Source organism: Notolepis coatsorum (genome assembly GCF_963971535.1).
Source record: "Notolepis coatsorum genome assembly, chromosome: 15".
Taxonomy (NCBI): Eukaryota; Metazoa; Chordata; class Actinopteri; order Aulopiformes; family Paralepididae; genus Notolepis; species Notolepis coatsorum.
Window position 1 is genome coordinate 16,328,163 of NC_140179.1, and position 23,852 is coordinate 16,352,014.

Here is a 23,852-nt window from a genome sequence, read left to right on the forward strand (position 1 = left end):
TTGTACCCGAATTCTTTTGTAAAAAGAACATAACCCAAGAACTGGAAAATGAAAATAAAAAACATTGTGAAATTGTTGAAATACATGTTTCTCCATGATCCCATAACAAGATAAGCTCTGCCCACAGGGGCGGACCTTCCTACAGGCGATATAGGCGGTCGCCTAGAGCGCCTCCCAGAGGGGGGCGCAAAAAAAAGAAAAAAAAAACAGGTCCACCCCTGTCTGCCCACACACAACAAGAAAGACTCTTGAAGAAACAGTATCTGGAGGAAGTAGATTTATTTGTAAATCGAGACGGGCATGGCTGTGAGCGCTCACCTTAAAACCAAATCAAGACAGCAGCACTACAGGTAAACGGTACTAGTATTTAGAGAAGGTCATATTAAACAGATAGACTCACACACACATTATGCACTCAGGTCATGGACATACACACGTCACACACACACACACACACACACACACAGTTATACCCCTTATCAATATCTGGATATCAGATGTCACACTTGATATTCCAGAGAAATCCTAAGGACTTACTGTGAATTACCCACAGTGCAATTCAACTCTACACACACAAAATAGATATTCACATGTTATTCCATTTTAACAGCTTCATAAACAATTCAAAATCTTGTTTTCATAAATAGTCAACAAAAACAAAGCCGCATCAACAAGTTCAGTTCCTCACCGTTGTGATGAGTATGGTCCCCGAAAGAAAAAAAAAAAGAATAAAAAAAAAAATGTGTGCATGATTCAGTTTCTGACATCCGGGATTGATGACCCAAAACTAACCCGATATACGACGGGAGAGAAGGGAGGGAGGAGGGGGTGAGGAGGGAGAGAGGAGGGGGTGAGGAGGGAGAGAAGGGGGTGAAGGGAGAGAGGGGGTGAGGAGGGAGAAGGGAGAGAGGAGGGAGAGAGGGGAGAAAGGAGGGGGTGAGGAGGGAGAGAGGAGGGGGTGAGGAGGGAGAGGAGGGGGTGAGGAGGTAGAGAGAAGGTAGAGAAGGGAGAGAGGAGGGAGAGGAGGTAGAGAAGGGAGAGGGAGGAGGGAGTGAGGAGGTAGAGGAGGGGTGAGGAGGGAGAGGAGGAGAGAGGGAGGAGGGAGAGGAGGGGGTGAGGAGGTAGAGGAGGGTTGGGAAGGAGGGAGAGAAGGGGGTGAGGAGGGAGAGGCGGTAGAGAAGGGAGAGAGGGAGAGAAAAGGGGGTGAGGAGGGAGAGGGGAGGGGGTGAGGAGGTAGAGAAGGGAGAGAGGAGGTAGAGAAGGGAGAGAGAGAGAGACATCACAAACGCACAGCACGGATGGGTCACTACTACTACAGGGGGGGGGGGTAACTCTGGACAACTGTACAGATAGTGAGACGAGGCTAAAGTGAAGGATAACGCCCCCGCCCCCCCACCACTTCCTGCATTCTGCACACCTGACGGGTAAGAAAATACAGACCACATCTACTGGAGACAAGGTACGCGCCAAACCGTATCAACCATCTGATCCTGTCAGCTCCACAGAGGCTGCGGGGGCAGGGGGGGGGGGGGGACTGACTATTGGTGAAAGTCTCCAAACTTTGTTCTTTGCCGCTGGAATGAATGAGATGGTGTTTGTTGTTTCGACGCGGACACTTTTTTGTTTACTTGGTGGACAGGATGAGGGCGACGATGAGGCCGTAGAGCCCCAGCACCTCGGCGAAGATGAGGATGAGGATCATGCCCACGAAGAGGCGCGGCTGCTGGGCCGTCCCCCGCACGCCCGCATCGCCCACGATGCCGATGGCGAAGCCGGCCGCCAGCCCGCTCAGGCCCACGCTCAGCCCGGCGCCCAGGTGCAGGAAGCTCCTGTTGGGGGACAAAATGAGACGCTCGTCACTGACCGGACCTCCGCTTATTAACCTTCTGTAGTGTGGTAGTGAAAGGTTTAACCGTCTGTAGTGTGGTAGTGAAAGGTTATCCTTCTGTAGTGTGGCAGTGAAAGGGTTAACCTTCTGTAGTGTGGTAGTGAAAGGTTAACCTTCTGTAGTGTGGTAGTGAAAGGTTATCCTTCTGTAGTGTGGCAGTGAAAGGGTTAACCTTCTGTAGTGTGGTAGTGAAAGGTTATCCTTCTGTAGTGTGGCAGTGAAAGGGTTAACCTTCTGTAGTGTGGCAGTGAAAGGGTTAACCTTCTGTAGTGTGGCAGTGAAAGGTTAACCGTCTGTAGTGTGGCAGTGAAAGGGTTAACCTTCTGTAGTGTGGCAGTGAAAGGGTTAACCTTCTGTAGTGTGGCAGTGAAAGGGTTAAAGCCAGCGTTACATTACATCACGTCATTTAGCTGAACGACTTACAGGTTCTGTACGACAGGAAGGGTACAACTCTATCAGCTGAGTAACAATGTTCATCAAACAGTGTTGAAACGTGGGTGCTGCAGTGTTGAGTGCAGAGTAGTGGAGACATGTTAGTATAGTAGGTAGTAATATAGACAAGGAAGATTATTTAGTGGAAGAGTGCATGATAGTAAAAGACAGTAAGAAGGTTATTATATATATACTCCCCCCCCCCCCCCCCAGATATTGATTGAAGAAGTGCGTTTTTAGTCGATGGCGAAAGATTGGTCGGTTTCTTCCATCCTAAATGTGGTGGGAAGTTCGTTCCACCATTGTGGAGCGAGGACCGAGAATAGGCCATCAAACAGCACCCTCTAGGAGGCCCGCTTGGTATTGCACTCTGTTTACAATTTTGTTTCTGTGTGTGGGTTGCAGTTGAGTAACTGGGTGCTGGCTGTGTTGCGGTGGGTAGGTGGACTCTGCACAGTATCCTAGCTGGCAGACACGCAGGGGTTTATGTCACCACACCACATTGTCCACAAACACATCAGACATCTCTCGCTCTCTCTCTCTCTCCGATAATAAATATTTAACTTTATTAGCGGACATTCTAAAATCATTTACACACGTGTGAATGTTGTGTGTAACATGTATATTACTGTCCCGTCTCTTTGGAAAGACGAGATGAGGTAAGAGGAGTTTGAGGATGGCCAGATATTGTTGATATTTAAACACTTTGAGTGCCAGCGACGCTATATGTCGTTAGTTCATGCCGACCGTTGAATGCCAGCAACGACATATAGCATTTGTTTGTCGTTTTCTTTTTTTATTAGCGATTTGAATTCATATTTCATCAATCTAGTCTCACGTTAGTGCAGCAACCTCTCTGAGCTCCATTGGGAAAATACCACCCCCTATTGTCTCTCCCCGTGTAACTGCACCCCATTGGATTAGACTGATGGGGGGGGGGGATCCAGTTTCCTCATTTCACTTTTCTGGCAAGCCATCCGGAGAGATCCAAGACTTCGCCGACCCTCAGAACAGCGTGGAATCAGTATTTCCAGTACCCAGCGCTGAATCAATAAACGCGATTGATATTTGGAATGGCGATCAGGAATTGGAATAATCTTTTTGGAGAACATCTGATCTGAGGTATGCAATCTATTTTACCAGTCTTAGGATAATCGGATCCGTTTTCACAGAGATATCAGCGTGTGCCATATGTGTGTGTGTGTAGCGTGCATAAGTACACATATACTATCGATAATCTAGCGTTTATTTGAAAACGATCATAAATAGGCCGAAAAATTACGTTTGTGTATTCCAGAATATTCCAGTAAAGGCCGTTTATCACAGAATCTTTATATTTTCCTTAAACTTTCAAGAAAACGAGGGCTTTTCAAAATGGTATAAAACGGAAATGAACCGATTAAAAAACAATCCGTTTCGACAATGTTGACTGCAAACAAGTCATTGATAAGCGACGGCCAGATTAGACACATAGCCATAATTTTAAGACATAGTTTATGCGTTCACAACGCTATCATTGAAGTGGGTGCTGGCATTCAACCATGTTTTGACCATGTTCACCAGTGGCATCCAAAGTGTTAAGCCCGGAGCCCTATTTTCTGAAAATCCGGATCTGGATCTACAAGGTCCATTTGCATGTTCTTGGTATCTAGGGACATCTATGGATCTCAGGGAATGTATTCACAGTGTCAGAAATATTGTGCCCGTTACTAGGCTTGAGTAAATTAATGAACCAAAGGAGAATATCAATTGAATAATTTTTTTTCCTTTGACGGTGAATAACACTGTGCTAAAAATGACCAGACATGAAAAACCGCCACTGGGCTCGTTCAGCACCTTCTTGAGATCACGTGTACAAAAGAAAATCCAAACTTCTAATCATTTATTATCATTATTATTTATTTAGAACAATTTGTTAATATATATATAATATTGCAGCGAGCATAGTCTGCATCTAGCTTTGTAAAGTGCAACCACACTTGCGACCCTTTTTCGGCTTGCCATCACCCCGACTGCTTTGTTGTTGAATCAAGTCAAATCCTAGGTAAGCGTGTATTGTGCGCGTGAACGTTGACGTGAACGTGCGGCACACTTCATAGGTTTCGTTTTGCGGTGAGCGAAGCGTTGACGTCATCGGACTTACAGCACCGAAATGTGGCACCGGCGTGAATCTGTACCGGTAGTACCGACGTGATTCGGTCGGTACCCTTAAAAGTACCGGATTCGGTCCCCATCCCTAGTAGAGGCCAGGGACGAAACCCAGTGTCTGGTGACGTCTATGGGTTCCAGACTTCAGGCCGTCATCGACTTCAAAGGATTTGCAACCAAGTATTAAAAGTGACCACTTGATTTATGATTGTTAGTTTGTCTAATTACCTTTGGTCCCTTAGAAAGGGAGAGGGGGCACATGTAGAAACTGTTGTAGTTCCTACACTGTTCACCTTATCTGGATGTAAATGCCCTCACATTAAAGATGAAAGTCTGCACTTAAAGCACACCTTGATTGTTTCATTTCAAGTCCATTGTGGTCCATTTCAAGATTGTGTCAATGTCCAAATATTTATGAACCAGAGTACGTTTTAGTCTTAATTCTCTATATCTGATGACATCATACATTTCAGTCTCAATTCTCTGGTCCTATCGCCTAAGCCTAGTTCCCATGGACAGGTGTAAAGGTGCGGTCTTACTCGTACAGGGAGACAGGTGTAAAGGTGCAATCTTACTCGTACAGGGAGACAGGTGTAACGGTCTTACTCGTACAGGGAGACGGGTGTAACGGTCTTACTCGTACAGGGAGACGGGTGTAACGGTCTTACTCGTACAGGGGGACAGGTGTAACGGTCTTACTCGTACAGGGAGACGGGTGTAACGGTCTTACTCGTACGGGGGGACAGGTGTAACGGTCTTACTCGTACAGGGAGACGGGTGTAACGGTCTTACTCGTACAGGGAGACGGGTGTAACAGTCTTACTCGTACAGGGAGACAGGTGTAAAGGTCTTACTCGTACAGGGAGACGGGTGTAACGGTCTTACTCGTACAGGGAGACAGGTGTAACGGTCTTACTCGTACAGGGAGACTGGTGTAAAGGTCTTACTCGTACAGGGAGAAGGGTGTAACGGTCTTACTCGTACAGGGAGACAGGTGTAAAGGTCTTACTCGTACAGGGAGACAGGTGTAACGGTCTTACTCGTACAGGGAGACGGGTGTAAAGGTCTTACTCGTACAGGGGGACAGGTGTAACGGTCTTACTCGTACAGGGGGACAGGTGTAACGGTCTTACTCGTACAGGGAGACAGGTGTAAAGGTCTTACTCGTACAGGGAGATGGGTGTAACGGTCTTACTCGTACAGGGAGACGGGTGTAACGGTCTTACTCGTACAGGGAGACAGGTGTAACGGTCTTACTGTACAGGGAGACGGGTGTAACGGTCTTACTCGTACAGGGAGACAGGTGTAAAGGTCTTACTCGTACAGGGAGACAGGTGTAACGGTCTTACTCGTACAGGGAGACAGGTGTAACGGTCTTACTCGTACAGGGAGAGGGGTGTAACGGTCTTACTCGTACAGGGAGACAGGTGTAACGGTCTTACTCGTACAGGGAGACGGGTGTAACAGTCTTACTTGTACAGGGAGACAGGTGTAACGGTCTTACTCGTACAGGGAGACAGGTGTAACGGTCTTACTCGTACAGGGAGACAGGTGTAACGGTCTTACTCGTACAGGGAGACGGGTGTAACGGTCTTACTCGTACAGGGAGACGGGTGTAACGGTCTTACTCGTACAGGGAGACGGGTGTAACGGTCTTACTCGTACAGGGAGACAGGTGTAACGGTCGTACTCGTACAGGGAGACAGGTGTAACGGCCTTACTTGTACAGGGAGAGTTTCTCGGTGATGTTGTTGGCGATCAGCACGGCCACCACCAGGCCGTAGATGGCGATGATGCCGGCCATGACCACGGGGATGATGGACTTCATGATGAGCTCCGGTCTCATCACCGACATGGCAGCGATCCCCGTGCCGCTCTTCGCCGTTCCATACGCCGCCCCTAATGCTGGAAGAAGAAGAGAGGAGTGCAGAGATATCAGGTTATTTCATTTGTACCGTTCCATACGCCGCCCCTAACACTGGAAGAAGAAGAGGAGAAGGAGTGCAGAGATATCGGGTTATTTCATTTGTACAGTCTTTAGAGTTTGGTTGTTCTCTTCTAAGGGAGGTGCACAATAAGACCCTCTCAAGCTCTTCGCTCTACCGAGGAAAGCAACTTATAATTGGGACGAAATATCAGGATAAGTAATGGAATATAACATTGGATGACAGGACATGGAAATTATATATTTTTGTATTATTATTAATAGGGATGTCCGATATTATCGGCCTACAGATATTATCGGCCGATATCGGCATTAAAATGTGATATCGGAAAATATCTGTATCGGTTTTCAAATTTTTTATTTTTTATGTTAAATGTTAAAATGTGATATCGGTTGATATCGGTATCGGAAATTAAGAGTTGGACAATATCGGTATATCAGTATCGGTAAAAAAGCCAATATCGAGCATCCCTAATTATTAATAATACTTTGAACATGTTGAAACTTAAATCAAAAATGTTATTATTGTTACAGCTGCTGAGCCATTACTGTAGCTAATGTCCATTTGTTATCTCTCCACACTATGTTAGTGCTTAATTATGCAGCACAGGAGATAAGATTATATATAAAAAGATGATATTATATATACAGGGCTCTACAGTGAGACTATTTCACTAGCATTTGCACCTAAAAATAGATATGTGCGAACTGGAAAAATTATTTAGGAGCACACTGTGGGAGTAATAGCTTTGCGTAGTGGGCGTGTCTATTTCATAATGGACGGAGCAGAGCGGACCTTCAATTCTAGAAGCTATAACATCTAGCTCGAGTCTTCAGCCGTGCGGTTGACAGCTGTGTGATAACTTGTGCTGTTTCTATGTGTAATGTAAACTCAGTGAGCAACAGGTCCAATTGTCTAACATGCTTTGCATCCTCGCCATTCTGGAATGCCCACGTTGTGCTAAAACCTTAACTAATGTTAGCTGTTAACGCTAACTAAGCTATCCCTGGGAACGCTCAGAGGCATCCTTCTTCTTCTTCTGGCGTGTGTCTTTAGACCTGCAGCTCCGTTGAGGCAAGCCGGGCCAACGTTTCATCGTTCAGTTCCATCAGACCGCGTTCTCCATACGGTGGCGGGTGTTTGGGGCAACTGGTGATTATATGTTCCACAGTCTGTGCAGGGGCTCCACACTCGCATGAGGCACTGTCCTTGAGGCCCCACCTCTTCATTGAGGCGCCGTAGCGTCCGACGCCGGCCCTTAGGCGGTTGAGGGTTGTCCACTGCTTCCGGGGCAAGTCCTGACCAGGGACGTCCAGAGGGTCATTGATGTAGAGGTGCAGCCTGAATGGTTCTGCTGACCTCCGCTGGTCCCTCCATCTTGTCCTGACCCAGGAGGCCTTGGAAGTGTCAGATGGTGTTGTGTGGAGTAGCCTGTAGGCTTGCATGGAAAAGGGGCACCGTGACTTTAGGCGCACACGTCGTGGTGTCTCTGTGGTGGTATTGTGAAGGAGGTGGGATGCAGTGATCTGTGCCTTGCGGGAAAGGGCCAGTGTGGCTGCTTCTCGTCTGATGGTAGCCGGGGCGATACCAGCGAGTACGGGCAGTTGGCATCCAATAGTGAGGGAAGGGGGGGCAGAGTCCTACACCCCCCCTCCATCTCTCCCACCCCGCTAACAATCGTGATTCAATTCTTGATTCAACGTATTTCATTCAAAAGGAAGATATTGATTGACATTAGCTATAGTATAGCTCAGCAGCTTTAACAGAATTATTTTATTATTTTAGATAATTTACATTTCAACAGTGTCAAAATATTAATTTAAATTATAATTAATGAAATTGTATAAAGAATTTTCCATGGGGGCGGCAGGGTAGCGCAGCGGACTAAGCGTCTGTCTACCACCGCAGATACACTGGTATCGAATCCGGCTGTCAGCGGTGCCTCCGGCTTGGGCGGTTCGTCATACTGACACAATTGGCAGTGTCAGCGGGTGGGAACTGGGAAGCCAGTGGGTGGTATTCTGGTCGTTGTAAACAGCGACTCCTACAGGTTGGTCAGGGCGCCTGCACAGCGAGGGGAAGGAACTGGGTAAGGTAGTGTGACCGCAGGGCTCTATGCTAACCTTTTTCGGAGCACATGTGCTCCTAAATGAAAAAATTTAGGAGCACACAAAAATATTTAGGAGCACAGTGAAAATATAAGTAACAGAGTTTATTTAATTTTTTTTTAAATAAATGTATATTTGTACTGTACGTGCATGTGCAAACGGGACACACATCTGTGCAATAGCACATACCACCAAAGTCACTGGCCCACTGTGTGCGTGTGTGTATCTGCGTGTGCAAACGGGAATGGGACACAGACATTTGAACTATTAAGTGATTAATGCCTACTGTGGCAAAGTTGTAGCCAACAACTAGGCCTAATAAAAAAGGCAGTGACATTAAACAAAAAGGAGACACTGGCATTACCACCAGGGCCATCAGTAGAGGGGACTGTAAGGTGCCTTTTCGGTATACTACCTTTGCTAAAACTATGTTCTCTGTTAAAGGTGGTAACTGGTAACTACTGGAATAGCCTACCAGTTGTGATTAGAGAGTGCCCCACATACTCCATGTCAGGGCTCTACAGTGCGACCATATTGCTCGCATATGCCCAGGGCACGAAATAAACTTTTTGACTCACCGGCCAATTTTTTTTTACATTTTTTTTTTATAAAATATATATATTATATAATCATACTTGTAGTTGTATTATCTGCGAGACATCGCCACCACGCAACAAGTCAAAATGCTCGCTATCTGCAAACAGCTCCACTGTCTGTGTATACTCGAGTAGCCTCCAGCTCCAGCAAGGATTCTCCGGCGCTGCAGCTGGACCCTATTCAGCATGCCCTCATGCGATGGAAGCCAGGGGCTCGAATACGCATGTTATAAGACATTGATATCAGGAGCTATCTGTAGCTTCTGCTAGATAACGTTAAGACAACGCCTCAGTGAACTATTTAGTTTACTGGGACATTTCGTAGTGACTAGTGAGCTAACGTGAGCTAATGTGAGCTACCTAGCCAACGGAGGTATTATGCACTAGACTATTGCTGGAGCATTTGTTGATATCAGGAGCTATCAGTAGCTAGCCGGCTGGATAACGTTACACAAATTACACAAATTTCAGTGACTGAAATTTCGGTGCATCCCTACATACAATGCCTATGTATTGGCTAGTGTTGCTCTTCTAGAAAAATAATCCTTTCAGGGTTGCCTATTGAAATACTGTACACCTCCAGTACAGAAACATTGTTTATGAGTTTGCGTGTCAGGTAGACCATTGATTGACAGCTGATTCTGCCAATTACGTCACACCGCTTTCACCTACCTCTGCTGTTGATAACGCTAGCCAAGTTAGCATACACACACGCACAGTGGGCCAGTGACTTTGGTGTAGGGGTGTAACAATGCATCGCAATGCATCGATCCTAAGGGAAAAATTCAACTGCATCGATTTGAAAATGTTAGAATCGATTATCGCAATTTTGTTATTGTCATGTCCGTTACAGCCAACACAACGACATATGCTACTGCATCAACGTTATGATTAACAAAGCAAGGCATTCGTTTTGTTGCATTAACGTTATATTACTATTGCTATCGATAAATCTAGGTGTTCTAAAATCTATTGCTATTGGTAAGACTAGAATAAGTTACATTAATTTAATGTTACCATATCGCAATGGCGGACTTTCAGGAAGTAAACAAGCAAATGAGAGCTTCCGATTGGTCATTTCCTTTATTTCCCTTGAAACCAGTCACGTCACTCTACTGTGATTGGACCGTTGGCTTGAGTGCAATGTGGGACTTGTAGTTTTTTAACGATTTATCAGCGGAGAAAGAAATTCCACGACTGAGGCTGTAATCTTCACTCGCACACTGTGCGAGTAATTGATTTTTCCGGTTCGTGCACACATATTTCTAGGGGCAAATGCGAGCAATATGGGCGCACTGTAGAGCCTGCGTTACACTTCCCCAGTGAGAGTCAGGTGAGGCATAAAAAATAATATTGTTTGGTTCCTGTTGGTTGTCAGTTAAGGCCATGAGTAGGTAGGGAATTTTTTTTATTTTATTTTTTTATTTTATCTCTTCCCACGGCGACTATGGATAGGGAATTCAATTTATTTAATTAAAATGTTCACGACAACATGGATGCATGTACTCTGCCAGCATGTTTAATATCCATAATACTAAAGGTTTGACTAAGATTTTTATGAAACTTTATTAAAAAAAAGAAAAAAATTGAACTCATAAAATAAATTAGGTCGCACCTAAATCGGCAGGGTCGGTCGGCAACCGGAACCAAACCATTATTTTTGTTAGGCCTGAAAAGAGGCTGCTGGCTGTCTCCTATGTATCGGAGGAAGCATGCGATAGACTTCAGGGCTCCCTAGGCCGACCAGTGGGGGGCACATGCGCGCAACGACCAGGAAGGGGAGGGGGGAATTGGCATAACGACAAAATTGGGATGGGAGGAAAATACAGAAAAATAGGAGATAAAGTGGATAAAAAAAAGTCCATGTTCTGTCATCTACATAATCATATATTATTTCCATTACCTTTCCCTATGCCTTAGTGTGTGTTCACTGTTCAGCAGCTCCTCTCTCACACACACTGCTCCACTCACACATCCACTCAACTCATAGAAGATACAGCATCAGGCTATTATTCTGGGTAGCGAGATACTTTTCTACTATCGCTGTATCGTGCAAACCAATTATATTTTTTTTATATTTACTTATTTATTATATATAAACCGGCCACAATGGCCGTCAAGATTTATATTTCCAGCCAACTGAAATTCTAGACAGCTATTGGCCAGTATTTACCTGATACAGTACCCCTGATACATTACATACACATTGCAGCTAAACTATATTAAATAATTTACAAGGAGAGTTGGATGAGAGAGTTCTATACTGTAGAGAAGAAGCAGCCATAGAGATGTTCCAATACCATTTTTTCCTTCCCGATCCGATACCTAAGCTTTGGGTATCGGCCGATACCGAGTACTGATCCGATACCAGTGCATACATTTAAAAAAGTATATATTTGACGCATACTCGCCGATACCAGCATTTTAGGCTGTATCGGAGGCATTTCCGATACTGGTATCGGAACAACTCTAGCCATAACACCCTTCCATTGCCAACACTAACTCACACTAAACTACCAAGTACACTACCAATATGATCAATTACATATACCTTATTGGACAGTATAGATTTAAGACCATCAGATACCAAGTACCAATATGATCCATCACTTTTCCTCAACAGTATAGATTTAAGACCATCAGATACCAAGTACCAATATGATCCATCACTTTTCCTCAACAGTATAGACTTAAGACCATCAGATACCAATATGATCCATCACTTTTCCTCAACAGTATAGACTTAAGACCATCAGATACCAAGTACCAATATATGATCCATCACTTTTCCTCAACAGTATAGACTTAAGACCATCAGATACCAAGTACTAATATATGATCCATCACTTTTCCTCAACAGTATAGACGTTAAGACCATCAGATACCAAGTACCAATATTATGATCCATGACTTTTCCTCAACAGTATAGACAGACCGAGTGTCTGGATTGAGACGCATCTGTAGAAATCCAATTGGAATTGCATTTCAAACAAACCCCCAAATGTGGTTTGGATCAGGTTTGCCGAAATCACATTTCACGTTTTTTTTTTTTTTTGCTGTCCAGACTTTGTAATACCTCTCGACAGGTTTGTTAACCCTTTCATTGCCACACATTGCCTGTTAACCCTTTGACTGTGACAATACTGAAGGTTAGCCCTTTACTATCACATAACCGACGGCGATGCTCCATCATTAGCATCATTAGCTCCAATAACCTTCTGTCATGTGGCAGTGAAAGGGTTAAGATCAGCGGCAAGATCATTGGGAAGGGCCAGGAGCCACTCTGCAGTATCCACAAGAAAGGGACAGTTAAGAAGGCCTCTCAAATAGTTGAGGACAACACACACACCCTTCACACCCATTACAAACTAATGCCCTCAGGCCGTCGATACAGAGCTTCATCATTAAACAAAAGGGGCTTAGTTAGCTTCGTGCCTACCTCCATCAGACTGCTGAACGCATTAATATATCATGCTTTTTGGTAGGGGTGAGACAATACATCGATCCAGATCAATATATCGATCTATTATCAATTATCAAATAGGATCGATGCAACGTAAAAAGATCGATTCATATTGCGATACTTGAAAATCCCCTTGTGAGCATATCCGCCCGGCTGGCTGCAACAACAACAGTAGCTCAGCGCAGCTCAGCGTGTGTAGACGTTAGACAACATTGCTTCAGAGTCCGCCTATTTTGCCCGAAATAAGTGCCTGTTGCTTTTTTTCCCCACAAGGGGTCAAATGCATCTAACATGCTTTCCATCCTCGCCATTCCTTTATGCCCACGTCGCGTTAAATACCGAAATTAACGTTGCGTTAGCGTGAGCTAACTAAGCTAAGCTGATAGAGAGAGCAGCAGAGGTCCACTAGGGACTGGGAAGGAGGGGGGGTTACTGCATTCTCAAGATAGCCCCACTAACAGGATCTGGCCGGTACTGCACCTTCTGACTCCCAATATGCCTTTTCCAGCCAAAAACAGCGCTGTGATACAGGGCTGTACACTGCGATGATATCGTCGCGAATTGCCCCTTTAATTGGCCGTTGCGATTGGTAAATATTATCTGGGGGCGGGCTTGCGAGTAGTGCTTTAAAGCCTTGCATTCGCATTTCACTCCTAAATTATCCAAGGCGTGTGATGACACCACTCACGCGAGCTGAGCAGTGAGCACTCAGCAGGCATGATCAGCGGGAACAATCGACTGAGCACTCACTCTGATAGACTGGCTGACTGTCTGATTTAGCTATGAAGAAAAGTAAAGTTAGTATTGCTTCATATTTTCGACGCGTTCGACCTCCTATAGTGAGCCGAACTGAACTGAACTCAGACACACGGAGAGAGCTGCGGCGTCTGCTGCTCCTCCACCCTCCCGCACCCGTGGCTGTTGTAAACACTAGTCTAGTGGGACACTGGGACCTCGGTGAGCCGGCTAGCTACTGATAGCTATCAACAAATGCTCCAGTAAGTCTAGTAGTGCATGATAGCTCGCGTTAGCTTACTGTTCAAAACGAAACGTTCCATTAAACTAAATAGTTCAGATAGCTCCTGATATCAATGTCTTATAACACTGAGTCGATGCGTATTCGAGCTGAGGGCACGCTGAATATAGTCAATAGGGTCCAGCTGCAGCGCCGGACAATCCTGGCCGTAGCTGGAGGCTACAGTATAGGGTCCAGCTGCAGCTCCGGGGAATCCTGGCCGTAGCTGGAGGCTACTTGAGTACACACAGACAGTGGAGCTGGTTGCATATAGCGAACATTTAGACTTGTTGCGTGGTGGCGATGTCTCGCAGATAATACAACTACAAGTATAATTATATAATATATATATTTTATTAAAAAAATATTATATAAAAAAAAAAAATCTTTTTTTTTAAAATCAAAAACAATCGATATAAATAATGGTAAAATTGTTATTTAAAAATGTGCCCCCAAAAAATATTTTTTGCCCCTAAATTTCTCATTTAGGGGCAAGTGTGCCCCTAGTGAAAAAGCTTAGCGTACAGCCCTGTGATAGGATATTAATATCGGAAAAAAAGAAAAACGAACCAAAAACAGTGAACAGGAGGTCTATTTGTATTAAAAACAATAGATTATTTTTCATTTAAATGTCTGGAAGAGATCAACAATAAAAATGTCATGATATTTCCATTGCCTTTTTTTGTTGTTGATTTAAATGTTACTGATTGTGTTAAATGGGCATATATCGTCTCATATCGATCGCAGGCACCTGAATCGTATCGTATCGTGGCAGACTGTGATATCGGAAAATATCGTATCATTGTCCAAAGAATCGATATTGTATCGTATCGTGATGAAACTGGTGATTCCCACCCCTACTTTTAAGTAGGGATGCCCCAATCGATCGGCCAGCGATCGGTATCGGCCGATATTCAGTATAAATATGAGATCGGTGAATTCCGATAATGCTTTATTTTCGCAGATCGTGAAAACCGATCGAAAAACATGATCCAATTCTCAGCGGAGTTCTCACTTGCCGACTTCTCTCTCAAGCACACAGAGCTGCAGCGCACTACCCCTCCCCCTCCTCCTCCTCCTCCCCCTCCTCCTCCTCCTCCCCCTCCCAGACCTGTGTCAACAGAGGCTCCGGCAATAGTCTGCGCTAGTCTAGTGAATGGGACGTCTGTGTGAGCTAACGCATGGGACCTCTGTGAGCTAACGTTAGCTACCTAGCTATCGTTACTGTTTAAACAGAATGACCCAGTCGTCTCCAACCCCGGAGCTGTGAGCTGGATTCGCCTGTTCGAATCCAGCTCACAGCTCCGGGGTTGTCACCAGCTTGGCTGGCCGTTCAGGGTGGGAGAAGCTGGCGGGGTGGGTCCGGGTCGTTGTAAACAGCGACTCCTACAGTTCGGTCGGGGCGCCTGCTAAGCGTGGATAGGACCTGAGTGGGATAGTGTGATCCTTCCACACGCTACGCCCTCTCAGGGAGGATCCGCGCTGCCAGGTGAAAAGAAGCGGTTGATTGGCTGGACGTGTGTCGGAGGAAGCACGTGATACCTCTGACTGTGGGGGGTAAGTGCGCAGCGACCAGGAAGGGGATTGGGAATTGGCATACGACTAACATTGGGATGGGAGAAAATCGGAGGAAAATGGAGGGGGAAAAAGATCAAAAAAATAAATAAAAATAAAGAAAATGACCCAGTCAACTATTCACTTTTAGTTTAATACATGAGGCATTGTCTAACGGTATCTAACCGGCTAGCTACCGATAGCTCCTGATATCAACAAATGCTCCAGCAATAGTCTAGTAGTAGTGCATGATACCTCTGTTAGCTCGTTAGCTCACGTTAGCTCACTGTTCAAAACGAAATGTCCCATTAAACTAAATAGTTCACTGAGGCGTTGTCTTAACGTTATCTAGCCGGCTAGCAGTAGCTACAGATAGCTCCTGATATCAATGTCTTATAACATTGATTCCCTGATACCCTGCTGAGGGCATTCTGAATGTGATTTGACCAAAGCAGAGTATACTGTACACACAGACAGTGGAGATAGCGAGCATTTTGACATAACAAATACCGTAGTAGGCCTCTCAATTCTTATAAAAAAAAAAGTCCCGGATATACATAAAACATTAATTGCCATAGATCTCTATAAATGGCCCAACACATTAGAGCTGCCGCGATTACCGCATTACCGCGGTATCGCTGTTACATCACAGCCACCGCAGAGTAGGCTGAATACCGCGTCACAGCTGTTTTTTATAATAATAATAATAATTTACCCTCCTCTCGTTGGGCTTGCGGCTCTGCAGATATACCCTACTCGTCTATCGAGGTTCCAAGCGACCCTATTGGGTACCAGAAAAGTCACGTGAAACATTGCAGACCACTGATTGGTCAGAAGAGAGACGCGGCACACGTTTTTACGTCCTGAATGTCAGTTCATCACAACAGCTAATAACGTTAGCTTTAACTCTCCGCCGGAGTGGACTATCATCGCTCTTCAGGAGTACTAAACGAGACATAATGATTTTACTGTCTGCAACGAATGTTATAATAAAAGCCCTTCGTTCTATACACTTGTCTGATTGAAAACTTTATTAACAGACCGCAGAATGGGACAACTCGGCACGCTCTGAGCAAAGAAAGGAACTGAGATATGAATAGAGTATTGCTTGCTATGGTCCGGTAAATACGCTGATGTTATTGAACGCATAACTATATAATGTCAATGCCACAAAACGAATGCCTTTATTATAAAGTAGTAACTTTATAGTAATAATAATAAGAAAGGGTCGGGGGGGGTGCCCGCGACACCGAGTGAACTGCGCATCCGTGTTTCACTTTCAATAACTAATGCGTGCTTGCCGAATCCCAAACAATATTCATGCTGCAAAGTCATCCTCTAAAGATAGACATTTAGACTAGAGGCAGGCTATATGCTATAAAGAGTAGACTACTACTAAAAAAAAAATGCATTCAAACTTTTTTTTTTAATTTTTTGTGTGCATGCGGTAAAAACCGCGGCGGTAGGAAATATTTTGCAAATTTGTGCGATAAGGAAATAATCAATACCGCGGCAGCTCTACAACACATTGATCACTTTAGGCACACCCTGAAACCAGTAACATCACAAATATGAAGCAGGTAATTACCCATAAAAATAATAAACCTTTCATGGGGTTATTTACAATAATAATAATTCATTTGATTTATAAAGCACTTTTCATTGTGAAACAAAGGTATGCAGAGTTTCCTGTCCTCCTGATTAATGCAATGGTGTGTGTGTTGTGGTGATCTCATTCAAGGAGCACTACACAAGCGCACGCGCACACACAGTTTGTTGTTTTTGTTCTATTAGTGATTTACACACTCTCAGTTGGTTCATTATAAAAGATACAAACCTGAAAACAAACGCACTTAAATGTTAAATAAAAGGACCACAGTAATGAGGCAGGAACATATTTTTTTGCACTATAATGGTAAAATTGTTATTAAAAAATGTGCCCCTAAAAAATATTCTATGCCCCTAAATTTCTCATTTAGGGGAAAGTGTGCCCCTAGTGAAAAAGCTTAGCGTACAGCCCTGCATGTGTATAGTGAAAGCCAAGGTAGGCGATTCAATAACGTTACTAGATCGACTAACCTTTACATTTGAATTTATTTTCTAATAGTCTACTAGTACAAATGTTTGGATCAAAATGCTGATCGTTACTTTGGTAGTTCGTTCAGACGGGAGAGGAGAGGAGAGGGGGTGTTCGCTTCCTTTTTTGCACTCTTCTCCCCGATTTGTAATAGCTTTTGGCAATCTGAAGTACTCTAAATGCTTTTCCCGGTCCGACCGATTAGTACAGCCAAAAACACTGCAATAATTGACCATTTTGAGCAACAATGACCAGGAACAGTTGCTAGTTCGCCTGCGTTGGATATGTTCAGTATACCGCCCAAATGGGCGACCTCCGTTTTAATGATGCGCCGTGAAAACACTATTGTGGCGATAAGAAAATAGCGAGCCAGAGACGTAGTTCGAGTCGAGGTATTTTACTTATCTCTACACATAGCATTTACAATAACAAACCCTCAACCCGGAAGTGGTATAACAGTAAACCCCCGCTCTTAACCCTTTCACTGCCACACTACAGAAGGTTAACCCTTTACTATCACAATACCGACGGTTACCGTCGGTAGTGTGATAGTAAAGGGTTAACCTTCTGTAGTGTGGCAGTGAAAGGGTTAACCTGCTGTTGTGCGGCAGTGAAAGGGTTAAAGGCACAAGCCCACCTTAGTGAATGTCTCTTACATATGGGTCACGACCACACTATAGTCAATGCAAGAATTTGGTGAATCTTTTACTATTGGTTGCAACATGTAGGAGTTAGCAAGAGACATGGTGACCATTTTGTAAAAAACAGAATTGTCTTGCACGTTGGAGAGGAACAATAGTCACATTAACAACATTCCAGGTACCAGAGTGGTCGTTTGACCGAAACGCTGTGATCATTAATATTCTATGTACGTTAAGATAGTGTGCGGGTCAACTACCCATGTTTAAAATAATATAACCTGGCGGTTACTACTTGCAAGCGTTATGTCAAAAGCAGCGTCATATTGGTAGAAATCAGAATAGACCACCGCAACACTTTGGGTACTTTGAGCTCATGGGAGAAAGCGGGGGAAGGGGGGTGAGCGTGGGGCGATAAAATGAATGAATGTTGATTAGAGCCTTGAATGAATGTTGATTAGAGCCTTGAATGAATGTTGATTAGAGCCTTGGCGTAAATGGTTCCTACCTACCAACCTCCTCCAATGTAGTTTCTTCGTCAAATGTATATACTGTCTTTTTTAGACTCTTCTTGTATAAAAAAATGTATAGATGTAGCAGTACTGTCTATCTGTATGTCAGGTATGTCATACATGTTATGATGAATTGAAAATGGGGGACCCTGATGTAAACAAGACGAAAGTCTTTCTCTGGTCTGCATCCCCTTAACAAATATGTATTGAGCTGTACTGTATTGACCCCATTCTGCAATCTGTTAATAAAATGTTCAATCAATCAATCAATGGCTGGAGCACCCCCCACAGATACAACCACTTACGTCTACTCTAGACTCTAATCAACATTCATTAATTGTATCCCCCCACGAGCTCCATGTAACGCGGAAGTGCAGTGGTCCACCCCCCCCCCCCCCCCCGCGTCACGTGACCGCGTCTCCTCAGCGGCAGGTGTGCGAGACGTGACGTGACGTCATCATAATCTCACCTAAAGCTCACGCGCTGCTCGACACGACAGTTGACTAGTCAAAGAAAGACGTCATCATTCTGGAAACCTCTCTGGTGCCTCTAGTTCTTCTACCCGCTGGATTATCAGCACTAAACCAGTCTAAACCAAGGCAACTAGTCTCGAGTGTCAAGGCATACATACATACATGAGTGATGAGTTTATTATATTATATTCTTAATAATTACCACTGAAGACCATGGCCGCAGTGGCTCCCATCACGGCGAAGAATGGGGAATATTCTGGGCTTTCGCTCATTCTCGCACGCTTTTCAAGATAGTACAGCGATACAAAATATAGATATCTTTTCTGTGGATCCCGCTGTCGGCTCTCGGCAGGTTAAACAGGTTAAAACACCGGGAGGAGGAGGAGAGGAGAGCAGCTGGTTCACAGGAGCTGCACCTGTGTGGCGGAGGAGCAAAATGGCGACACGGAAAAAGTCACGTGATCAAATATCACGGACGGGTCCATTTTGTTGACACGGGGGTGTCCGTTATTAAGGCTATACGCGTTTTGTTTTTCCTATCTGAAACATTGTGTGTGCGATACCTCGCAGAGTCAACGGTGGATATCGGGGGAATTATTATGGCGATTAGCAAAGAAATGGACACCAATTAAAGTGTAAATGTAAATTGGCCTCGAACGATGTGCCTGTGTTGTGGTATATTCTGCTGCAAGTCCACTGCATACAGTTTCAATGTTTTTTTTTAATTTTTTATTTGTTTTAACTACTTGTGTGTCTGTTACTGTAATATGAGGAAATGTCGGCACATTTTTCAAATACAATAAAAACGTGACGTGTGAACTTGACTGGTTGGTCTCTACAGTCACGTCTGCAGTAGGCACTCGTCTAGCATCTATGTCATTCTCCTGCGATCCGCTAGATGTCGCTGCTGAGCACATGAGTACTCGAGTACCTGGCCTTACATGACATGCTCCCATCCTCAGGGGAAATCACACTGATTGATTGATTGATTGATTGATTGATTGATTGATTGATTCACTTCTTCAACCATTATCTGAAATGATAATAAAAAAAAAAAAAAAAATCTAACCATGACTAACCTTACTGTCATGCACTTGTCCTAATAAACTAACCTACACTGTAACACGCAACACTTTGATAAACATTGTTACTCAGCTGATAGAGTTGTACCCTTCTTGCTGTCTTGTCGTACAGAACTTGTAAGTCGCTTTGGATAAAAGCGTCAGCTAAATGACTAAATGTAAATGTAAATTGATTGATTGATTGATTGAAAATTGTATTACCAGATTGCAGAATGGGTACAATACAGTACAGCTCAATACACACAATTGTTAAGGGGATGCAGACCTAGAAAGACTTTCGTCTTGTTTACATCAGGGTCCCCCATTTTCAATTCATCATAACTGCAGGTTGTACAGTAGCAATGAGTACTACCAGGATTCTAGTGTTACACACATACTTGATCACATGATCTGCAAGAGGCCTATGTTTTTTCAGATGGAAATGTTTCTTAAGAACTCTTCACTGTAAAGTTTGTCACATAATAATAATAATAATAATAATAATAATAATAATAATAATAATAATAATAATAATAATAATAATAATAATAATAATAATAATAATAATAATAATAATAATAATAATAATAAATAATAAATTCAATTTGTACCGCACTTTATATTTGTGAAAATCTCAAAGTGCTAAAAGGTCAAAAGTAAAATGAATAAAAACAATTAAAATGAATAAAACAACCAATGAAAATGGAAGAAACATACAGCCTAAAATCTAAAAAAAATAATAAATAAAAGTAAAAGAATAATTCAGGCAAATGCCTTGTTAAAAATAAATGTTTTTAGGCCCCTTTTAAAAACCTCAACGGACTGTGGTGCTCTCAGATGGTCGGGGAGGGCATTCCACAGCCGAGGAGCAGCTGAGCAGAAGGTCCTGTGTTTGGGTTGGAGTGTGTTTGAGTGTCCGGAGCGGAGGGAGCGGGTGGAGGTCGGGGGAGCGATGAGTTCCTTTAGATAGGAGGGGGCGTTGCTGTGGGTGAGGAGGGAGACCTTGTATTCAACCCTGGAGGAGACAGGGAGCCAGTGTAGGGAGTGGAGTATGGGTGTGATGTGTTCATATTTCCACACTCTCATCAGGATCCTAGCAGCACAGTTTTGGATGTGTTGGAGCTTCTGGATGCTCTTGCTAGGGATCCCGATGAGCAGTGCGTTGCAGTAGTAAAGCCTTGAGGAGACTTTTTCTAATTTTAGGGTATGTCCCGAGCTTTCCTTACCACTCCCAGGACAAACGTACCTTACCATCCCACTACTAAGACAAGCGTACCTTCCTATACCACTACTAAGACAAGCTTACCTTACCATCCCACTACTAAGATGAGCTTACCTTCCTATAGCCTACCACTCCCTGTCTCCTGAGCCATTCAGCCATTGTGTGTAGTGTGATGTGTGCCTGGTGCCAGTGTATGGCAGCCATTGAGCCTGCGTAACCCAAGGTTGGGTGCTACCAGTGGTGGTGAAGGAGGCAATTTCTATAGCCAATGAACAGCATCCTCACATAAGTGTTATTGTTTTCCAGGTGGCTGAGGGCTCTGTGCAGTGTTGTGGCTATTGCATCATCGGTGGATCTGTTTTGCCGGTATAGGAAATTGGTGGGGGTCCTTTTTGGTAATAGTTAGTCCATTACAGATTAATTCCTTAGCATTTGCTCCCTATGTGAGTGAGGGAAACAGGGCTTCAGTCATTCAGACATGTTGTCATTCAAACATGTTATCTTGCTTTTTTGGCATCGGCACAATAATAATATAATATTAATCATTAATAATGAATCATTATAATAATAATGTTTATTTGTATAGCACCTTTCATACAAGAATTGCTGCTCAAAGTGCTTCACAGCAGTAAAGAAAGACAGGCATAAAATTACCACAAAACTGGCAGATCAAGAGCAATGCATAAAGTGCAGACATAAAACAAGCATAAAATAGATAGCAGCAAAATAGACAAGGTCAAGGTAAGGCATAGAGTATTAAATCACATTGTTTTTCATATTAGGATCTAACACCTCACTAGGCCTCTTTGTTTACGGTTTGATTCTATGGCAATTAAAAAATAGACAGTAATAAAAGAGTAAAATAGTGCAATAGTGCAGTGGAATAAAATATTTAGTAAAATAGAATAGACAGAGTAAAATGATGCAATAGTGCCATGCAATAAAATAGTTCTCGTCGACAGTACTCTCTTTTACAGTACAATAAATCAATAAAAACAGTACAATAATTCAATGGTGGATGGCTTGAAGCAGAAGAGGTAGGATGTTCAATATATCAGTGAACACACCAACATGCATCTTGATACTTCTTCAGCCTTCCACCTTCCTGGCCCCTCCGATGTGTCAGGTTCCTCATCTTCCTCCTCCGTTGGACCCTTGACACCTGATTGATTGAAAACAGATTGCAGAATGGGTACAGTACGGCTCAATACACACAATTGTTAAGGGGATGCAGACCGACGTTTGTCTTGTTTACATCAGGGTCCCTCATTTTCAATTCATAATGCCCTCCGGTAATATGTGAAATATGTTTTAGAATGTGTTCTATTAACACGGGAATCGATCCTCATTCAAGAGGTGTCCTAATACCTTGTTTCTTCTCCATGCAAATCAAAAGAAGAACGGAGTACATGATTGGGCTGTGTGGCCGGTGTCAGCAACCTGACCTCTTCACGACCCTGAGGGGTCCATTGATTGATTGATTGATTGATTGAAAACTTTATTAACAGATTGCAGAATGGGTACAATACAGTACGGCTCAATACACACAATTGTTAAGGGGATGCAGACCAGAGAAAGACTTTCGTCTTGTTTACATCAGGGTCCCCCATTTTCAATTCATCAGGACATATATGACATACATGACATACAGATAGACAGTACTGCTACATCTATCACTGATTCTTGAGAGTTGGGACAAAACATGTCCTACATAGAAAAGTCTAATTTATATAAAAAATAAAGAAATTCATAATGATTGACATACTCACAAAGTTACAGCTAAAGGTACTGATTTGATGTTTTAGCACATATATTTGTTTTTTGGGGGATATTTGTTTAAATGTATAATCTGTGGTTAGAAGCTCCCATGTTAATTATCTTGTCCTCAGCAAGGGGTCACATTATTGACCAGCCCAAAAAAGCTTGAAAGACCTCTCCACTTGTGAAAACATACATATCAAATCAAAGATAAGGGTTATACATGTATAAAACAATGAATGCCATGAAACTCAAATAATATTGTCCATAGAAATCTACCTATCAAAGTCGTGTCCTCAGTTTATGTCAACTCTGTCAGACCTTTTCATAAACCTAATTAAATCAGGCAATAGCATGGCCAGCTCTATCCCTGAGGACCCCTTTTCCTTCCCCTGAATGTGGTGAATGCAACACTACCACACATGGTCTGGTAAGTTTTACACTTTTTGATATTTTAGACAAACAATGTCAATATTCCGATGGTCACAGCTGGAACATGTCAACACCGTCTCTCCGTTATTATACTTTTAAAAAACAATAGTGGATTGAATTCAAGTGTTTTAGTGAGATTATTAAGACAAAAAACTAGCTAGCTGTAGTGCACAATACAGGCTTGGAGGGAAAATGTGTGCCCTTTTGTCAACTCTGTCAGACGTCAACTCCATCAGATTTTGTGTCTGACGGAGTTGACAAATCCATCAATAACCTCATAATATGCTATTATACTATTTTTGAACATGGTAAAGGATTTAAATGTTATTTCAGAGTTTTATCTGCACAGAAGTGTGCATATAATAGCATGCATTACAATACACTTCTGACTTTTAGAGCATGGGCAGGCTGTGGTCTGCTTATTGCATAATTGTCTTACTTTCCCAGCACATGTTAATAAATAAATATAAATATATCACTTGTCTACGTTGATTGATTGATTGATTGATTGATTGATTGATGTAAAATA

The 23,852-nt window shown here is 43.3% G+C and overlaps 1 protein-coding gene across 1 annotated transcript; it reads right to left on the reverse strand.

Annotated features, from left to right (window-relative positions):
* Positions 1-262: 262 nt before the first annotated feature.
* atp6v0ca (ATPase H+ transporting V0 subunit ca) lies at positions 263-19,269 on the reverse strand. Its single transcript, XM_084330865.1, has 3 exons — positions 19,053-19,269; positions 6,190-6,373; positions 263-1,829 (listed from the first exon to the last, which is right to left on the reverse strand). The coding sequence occupies exons 1-3, from the start codon at positions 19,120-19,122 to the stop codon at positions 1,625-1,627; spliced, it is 459 nt and encodes a 152-aa protein (XP_084186991.1). The 5' UTR covers positions 19,123-19,269; the 3' UTR covers positions 263-1,624.
* Between the last annotated feature and the right edge of the window lie 4,583 nt (positions 19,270-23,852).